This window comes from Nicotiana attenuata, unplaced genomic scaffold (genome assembly GCF_001879085.1).
Source record: "Nicotiana attenuata strain UT unplaced genomic scaffold, NIATTr2, whole genome shotgun sequence".
Classification (NCBI taxonomy): domain Eukaryota; kingdom Viridiplantae; phylum Streptophyta; class Magnoliopsida; order Solanales; family Solanaceae; genus Nicotiana; species Nicotiana attenuata.
The window spans coordinates 162,833-170,182 of record NW_017671481.1 but is presented as its reverse complement, the minus strand read 5'-3'; the positions used below and the strand labels follow the sequence as shown (position 1 = coordinate 170,182).

At 43.0% G+C, this 7,350-nt stretch overlaps 1 protein-coding gene across 1 annotated transcript; it reads left to right on the top strand.

Moving 5' to 3' along the window:
• Nucleotides 1-4,378: 4,378 nt before the first annotated feature.
• Nucleotides 4,379-5,501, top strand: LOC109208562 (probable methyltransferase At1g27930). The gene has a single exon (XM_019371690.1). The coding sequence runs from the start codon at nt 4,527-4,529 to the stop codon at nt 5,385-5,387; it is 861 nt and encodes a 286-aa protein (XP_019227235.1). The 5' UTR covers nt 4,379-4,526; the 3' UTR covers nt 5,388-5,501.
• Nucleotides 5,502-7,350: the final 1,849 nt, after the last annotated feature.

The window sequence follows — 7,350 nt, the reverse complement described above, 5'->3', positions numbered from 1 at the left end:
CTTGATCAACCTCGCTCCGGAGCTGCCCAATCAACGCCAACTTTTGCTGCAGCTGAGATATCGAAGTGTTAGCCTCCGAAGTAGGTCCAAGAAGACCATACCCTGCTAATGTCACGGTTACCTGCTCATATAGCTCGGCCTTATTTTTCTGGGCTTTGGCCAACTCAGCCTGAAGAGCCTTAAGCTCCTCCTCCTTTTGGTTACAGAGGAGCCTCAGGGCCCTCTCTTCGCTCGAAAATTTCTTGAGCTCGGCCTCACACCGGCTCAGCTCAGCTCTAAACTTTACAATGGCCTATACATGAAGTGAAGATGTATCAGTCAAGGGAAAAGAAAGAAAGAGGAAAGTATGAATATGAAAAGTAAGTGTTTTACCTGAGAGAGGAGATGCTGAGCCTCTTCGAAGAGGGCGGAAGAATCGTTGAGGTCGGCGGTATCATCGATCTTAGAAAAGCAACTCTGAAAGAGATCTTCTCCGAGGACCTTGTTTGGGTCGGGCATACGCAGAGTATTAGCTTCCTCTATTGCCCCCTCGGAATAAGTTGGCAAAGAAAGGCAGCGACCTATTTTCATGACCCCGAGATCATCGCTCGGGGCGTTCTCATTAACTTTGGGGGTCTCAGCATTTGCCCCTTCCGGCATGTTTGATGAAGGCGGAGGAACGATCTCAACCTTCGGGGACACGGGGACCTTGCCCGTATCTTTCTTCGAGGTTTCCTCACCACAAGATGAGGTCTCTAGTTTGGAGGGCTTGGTGACCTCAATGGGTTTCCTGGCTCGAGGCACCAGCGCCGACTCTTCGCCATCGTCTTCTTCGTCGTCTGGGGAACAGTAGGCTGAATCTGCGCCCGGTTGAGCAAACATCTTCCGCAGCCTTTGAGCAGGGGTTTTCTTATCGTGAGGGTCTTCAGGCTTCGAAACCCTCTTCCTTTTATTGTAATTCTCCGATTTCGGAGTCGAAGGTTTGGTCTTTTCCCTGGGCGGAGCCGGCCTCATCTCGGATGCATCTCCAAGGCCTGCACAAGTAAACATGAGTAAGTTGACGCCATCAATATATGGAAAGTGTTTGAAACATGGGAAAAGCACTTACCATGGTTCTTGGCCTCCCACTGGCCCTTTGATAATTCATGCCACTTGCGCTCATCGTAGGAAGAGGTGGCAGCTAACTTTCGGACCCAATCCTCGAGGTCTGGCACTACGAGGGGCGCCTAGGTAGTGACTGCCAAAAGAAGGGTAAAGGCATTACGAAATGTGAAAGTAGAACATGAATAGATACCAAGGAAAAGAACTCCACTTACGATTAAAGTTCCATCTCTCCGGGAACGACATTTTATCCCCGGGGATGACATCCGAAGTTCTTACTCTGACGAACCGGCTCATCCAACCTCGATCTTTGGTCTCGTCGGTACTGGCAAAGAAGGCTTTCGTTTTTCGACGTTGCAACTTGATAAGCCCTCAAAATAGCTGAGGCCGATATAATCGAATCAGGTGGCTGAGGGTGAATTCCAGCCCCTCGGACTTTTCAGAAAAGAAGCGCAGCATGATCACGATGCGCCAAAAGGAGGGGTGAATCTGGCCGAGGGTGACTTCGTACGTTTTGTAGGAGTCAATCACCACCGGATCAAGGGGACCCAGTGTGGTAAGCATAAACTCTTAAAAAACCCTCCACATGGGTAGTAATGCTTTCACCGGGGATTGGGATCTGAACCACGACCTCATCTCCCCAGCCGCAGTCCTTCCTCACATCTTCAAGATGCTTCTCCGATATCAAACTAATATATTGAGATGCATGCTCGCATCGGCCTGGGACATCGGAGGGATTTTCATTACTAAAGTCATTTTTAATCACACAAGGGCCTGGGGTGATCTCCTCAACAGTTGGCGGCACCACTGGTTTGGCCGGCCGGGAGGTTGAAGAAGATGATGCTTTATCCTTTTTGGGACCGTTTTGGACGTTTTAGACATGATGTGAAGCCAAAGAATACAAGTTATCAGAATGTGGTGTTTTTCACAAGAACTTGGCGTTTTCCGGCACTTAAAGAGGTGGTGAAAACAGTTGATTGAGAGAAAGAGATGAGGAAGAGGAAGATGTAAAGAAAGAGCAAAGTTCTCTACTCAAACGAATAGCATCATATTTATAGAAGGGCAACAACAGTTCGGCGGAGCTAGTGGTCGACCAATACTAGCGTGCATTCAATATTTTGGGGAAGTAGACCGATGGGACGTTTCAGTCATTTCGAACACCTGTGTCACGCGAAGGACATCATCATTGAAGACATTGAGAAAGCGAGGATCAAATCGTTTCTTATCATCTCATTCTAAGAAACGCGGGACTATCTGTATACGGTCAAAATCGTATGCCTCCGATTTATAGGCTCGAGGGTCCGTCATGGGCCCGAGTTCGGGTGAGGTCGAGATTCGAGACTAGTGGACCAAAATCAAGCTCGAAGACAAAGTGCAATGTTTGGAGATAGGAGTACGGGGAATACCAGGCCCCAGTATGCCCGACTCCGAAATAGTTCCGTTATGGATTAGTACCAAAGCAAGCTAGATTCCTGCCACGTCCCCAAGGTCATGGCGCGAATCCCGAAATAAGATTGTACGATTCCGTACTAGGCGGTTAGACAGATGTAACAAGAATATTCCCTACTGTAAATGGAAATATTCCTTATTTAGGGTTCCCCTATTATATAAAGGGGACCCCAATCATTTGTAAGACCCATCTGATCACTGAGAATAGAATATACTCTACCTTTTTTGCCTACTTTTCATCAGCATTGTCCTTTAGCTCTATTGTCCTTGCTTTGCTTTTATACTTGTTCTTATTATACCACGCCTACCTCAAGGTCCCGTGCTCGAGGTCACTGCTGTTGAGTAACATTGGTTTGATTCACCTTTCTCTCTCATTTATTCTTTATATTTCTTGATTATTAATCGATATTAAATTAAACCATGTATATTTAAAAACACAAATTAAATTTGACTGTTACTCGTATTTTTCGAGGTAAACACTTCATATCACACCTTTTTTTACCAGTCAAAAGAAGCTTCGCTCTTGAACGTGCAAAAGCAGAGTTATCATTAATTTCATCCAAGAAAACGACTATGCCTCGATATAGTAGTCGGCGGTTTAATCGGTGTCGGTGGTTTAGATTTTTGAGCTCAAGAAAATTAAAGTATTTTCACAACATGTTAATAAGTACTACATGTAATGGAAAAATAAATATAGGTTAACTCCCAAGATAAACTTATTTTAATACGTACATTTAAATGAAAACAAATATATAGATAAACTCCCAAGACGCTTTTTTAGTCTGTTACCTGACTCACGACTACAAAGATACCACGTACTCCAAATTAATTATACAAATGAAAACGAAAGAATCTTCATATCCCTGTAGAAACGAAAAAGATAAGCCAATGGTTAGCATTTTCTGTTTAAGTCAATATTGTAGCATGTTGCTGTACATTTTGTTCATCGGTTTCAATAGTGATCGCTTATATGTTTATAATTTTTATTAATTCCCTTTTTTGCAGCGCTAGCTAGTTTAAATCCTATGTTTAGTCAGTTGCTTTAACCGAATGTTTTAGGGAAACGAATGATGGACTTTTCCTATTAGGTTTGAGGTGAGTAAGAGAATTAAAATATATGAATCTTTTTGAACCCGGAAAATTACTTAATAATTATTCATTCAATAGCTCCTTGACAAAATCGTGTGATTCTCTCGTTATAGTTAATTTTGGTTTTCGTCGAAGATAAGGAGCTATTTGATGAATAATTAGGTTCGATCTACGGAATAATAATTTAATTCTTTAATCTGATCGTGCCACTAGAAAATGTTTATGTACGTAACATGTAAGCTGTGTTATTGCAAATCCACCCCCCTCCTACTTTGTTGTCTTAATTAAAAAATAGTCCATTTTAAAGTTATTCCTACTCATTTTCCCCGATATCTCATCATTTTCCAATATCATTAAGTATTCGCCTATGTCAGATTAACAGATCTGAGCTTCATTGACCGTTAAAACATAAGCTTGATACACCCTCCATCCCACTTTATATGGTATTATTAGGCTTTTGAGAGTCAAATAAGTTTCTTTGACCGTAATTTTTAAATATTATAAACATTAATTATTGTCACTTATAGAGTAATTTTTACATAGTTTTCAAATGTATAAATTTATTTTAAATTTTTTAAAGATTATATATGGAATTCACGGTTAAAATCGAAAATTCGACTCGCGAAATTCAAACAGTGCCACGTAAACTAAGACACAAAGAATATATAATTAGGCCCGCCTATATAAATATTGTTGGAAACAAAAATAATGGATGCTAATATATGATGCAATACGAATATCTATATATCCATGACTAATCACGTCGACAACGTGCATGGCAGTACTCTCATGAAAAACTCTTATAAAAGCCTTTAATTTTTTGTTCCCTAGAGAAACAAGTTTCATACTTGATATCACACCTTCTTCGTCGGAGTAGCAATTTCGTCCAAATTCATCCTTCAAAAAACATGCAAAAACAGAGTCATAGCCATTTCAAGCCAGAGAAATCATGGTGCCTCGTTATAGCATTAGTAGGTTTAATAGGAGGTGCACTTTTCATTTCCGTGTTTTTCAAAACGTCAGAAAATTCCATCCTCTGCAATAATCAAGCTCCAAACATGGGGAAATTTCTCGATAATGGCAAGAGATTGAATCCGCAGCAACTCCAGCTCGATGCCATTTTACACTATGCGACGTCGCGAGTGATACCTCAACAATCAATCGACGAAATCAGGGTATCTTTTGATGTTCTGAAAAATAAAACTCCATGTAATTTCCTTGTATTTGGTCTAGGGCATGATTCTATAATGTGGGCATCGTTTAATTCCCGTGGCAACACATTGTTCCTAGAGGAAGATCCAAAATGGGTGGAAACAATACTAAAAGATGCCCCGTTCCTTCACGCTGACACCGTGAAATATCGGACAATGTTATCGGAGGCAGATGAACTAGTAGAACATTACCATAAGGAACCAGATTGTTCAGCGAAAAAATCATTCTTACGTGGCAATCATCGCTGTAAATTAGCGTTAGACATGTTATCAGATGAAGTATATAATAAGGAATGGGATGTAATTATGATAGATGCTCCAAGAGGGTATTTCGCAGAAGCACCAGGAAGAATGGCAGCTATTTATTCGGCAGCTGTTATGGCGAGAAACAGGAAAGGAAATGGTGTCACACATATCTATTTACATGATGTGGATCGTAAGGTTGAGAAGATTTATGCTGAGCTTTTCTTATGTAGGAAAAATTTGGTCAAAGGTGTAGGAAGGATTTGGCATTTTGAGATTCCTCCTGCTTCTAATGCGGGCAATAATTTTTGCTAGAGATCAATGTGCTATCTTGCAGTTTCCTTTAATTAATTTCTCTTTCTTTTCATTTGAATGTAATTTATATTCCCTTTTGAATAAGTGCATTAAACTTTCGATTTTCTTTCGTTACATCGACTACGACTATTTACTACTCGCCAATCACGTCAAACTCGCCACCACACACAGACTAAAGCGGACCATCGCCCATGAACGGTATGAGGACTTCGAAGATAGTATCACCTTCGATAAGTCTGATGCCGACGGTTTGTCTTTCCCTCATTATGATGCTTTAGTTATCACTTTACGTATCGCTGATACAGATGTTAAAAGAGTCATGATCGATGACGGAAGCGGCGCCTGTATTATCCACCCAAGGGTCCTCATACAAATGGGACTCGAGGATAAGGTAATACCGCGCTGCATAACACTAATCGGTTTTAACAATGCAGTGGAACGGACGTCCGGAGAAATAGTACTGCCCGTCTTAGCAGGAGGAGTCACGCTGGAAACAACTTTCCACGTGATGAACCAAGAAACGACGTACAACGTCATCATAGGACGCCCATGGATACACGCCATGCGAGCGGTCCCTTCAAGCCACTACCAAGTGATCAAATTTCCTACCCCATGGGGAGTATTCAGCATTCGAGGCGAGCCACGCACCGCACAAGAATGCTACAAAATAGCCCAAGACTGCGCCCACACCCAACAGCTAAAGGGGGCGAGCGCGGAGGCATAGCAATTAGCCGTGTCGGGAACTAAGGTCAACCCGATAACGGACGTGATCAAAGACCCCGACATCGTGGAAGCCTGTAAAGCAACGGTCGAAGACCTCGACCCAGTCCAATTGGACAAAATCGATCCTACGAAGAAAGCCTATATCGGGCAAAGTCTCGCCAACCCAAGTAAGTATTGTGAATTCTTAACTAACCATGCAGATTTGTTCGCCTTTTCCCATTCAGATATGCCAGGAATCCCGCGAGACATCGCCACCCACAAGCTGAATGTCGATCCATTACATCCGCCCGTGCGACAGATGAGGAGAAAATTCAACGCCGCTATCAATGAAGCGGTCGGTAAAGAAGTAGACGAGCTACTGGCCAACGACTCCATCAGGGAATCAAAGTACCCCGAGTGGGTCGCCAACGTTGTCATGGTAAAAAAGAAGAACGGGAAGTGGAGAATGTGTGTAGATTTTACCGATCTGAACAAGGCATGCCCAAAAGATTCATTCCCACTACCCCACATCGACCAACTGATCGACGCCACTGTAGGACATGAAATACTGAGCTTCCTAGACGCCTACTCCGGCTACAATCAAATTATGATGGCCGAGGAGGACCAAGAGAAGACAACTTTCATCACCCACCAAGGGACTTACTTCTACAAAGTAATGCCCTTCGGGCTCAAAAACGCGGGGGCTACATACCAGAGACTAGTAACCAAAATGCTCAAAGAGCAGCTCGGTAAGACTATGGAAGTCTATATCGACGACATGCTGGTAAAGTCGACAAGAAAAGAGGACCACCTCGACCATCTGAAAGAAGCCTTCAAAATATTGAGAAAATACGGGATGAAACTGAACCCCGAGAAATGTGCCTTCGGCGTGGCATCAGGAAAATTCTTAGGGTTTCTCGTATCACAACGAGGTATCGAAGTCAATCCAGATCAAATCAAGGCGATAGACGCAATACCAGAGATACTGAACAGCAAAAAGCAGGTGCAAAAACTGACCGGGCGAATAGCCGCCTTGTCTAGGTTCATCTCACGGTCTTCCGACAGATGCCACAAGTTTTTCAGTGTGCTAAGAAAGGACAATGGGTTACAATGGAACGAGGAATGCATCGAGGCCCTAATGAAATTAAAGGCGTACCTGTCTTCACCGCCACTGCTAGCCAAAGCAAACCCAGGTGAACCACTGCTGGTGTATTTGGCCGTGTCCGAGGTTGCCGTCAGCGCAGTCCTAGTCCGCGAAAGT

Bases quoted from the DNA above. Each gene is read 5' to 3' on its own strand.
- LOC109208562 (XM_019371690.1), top strand. From the start codon at position 4,527: ATGCAAAAACAGAGTCATAGCCATTTCAAGCCAGAGAAATCATGGTGC.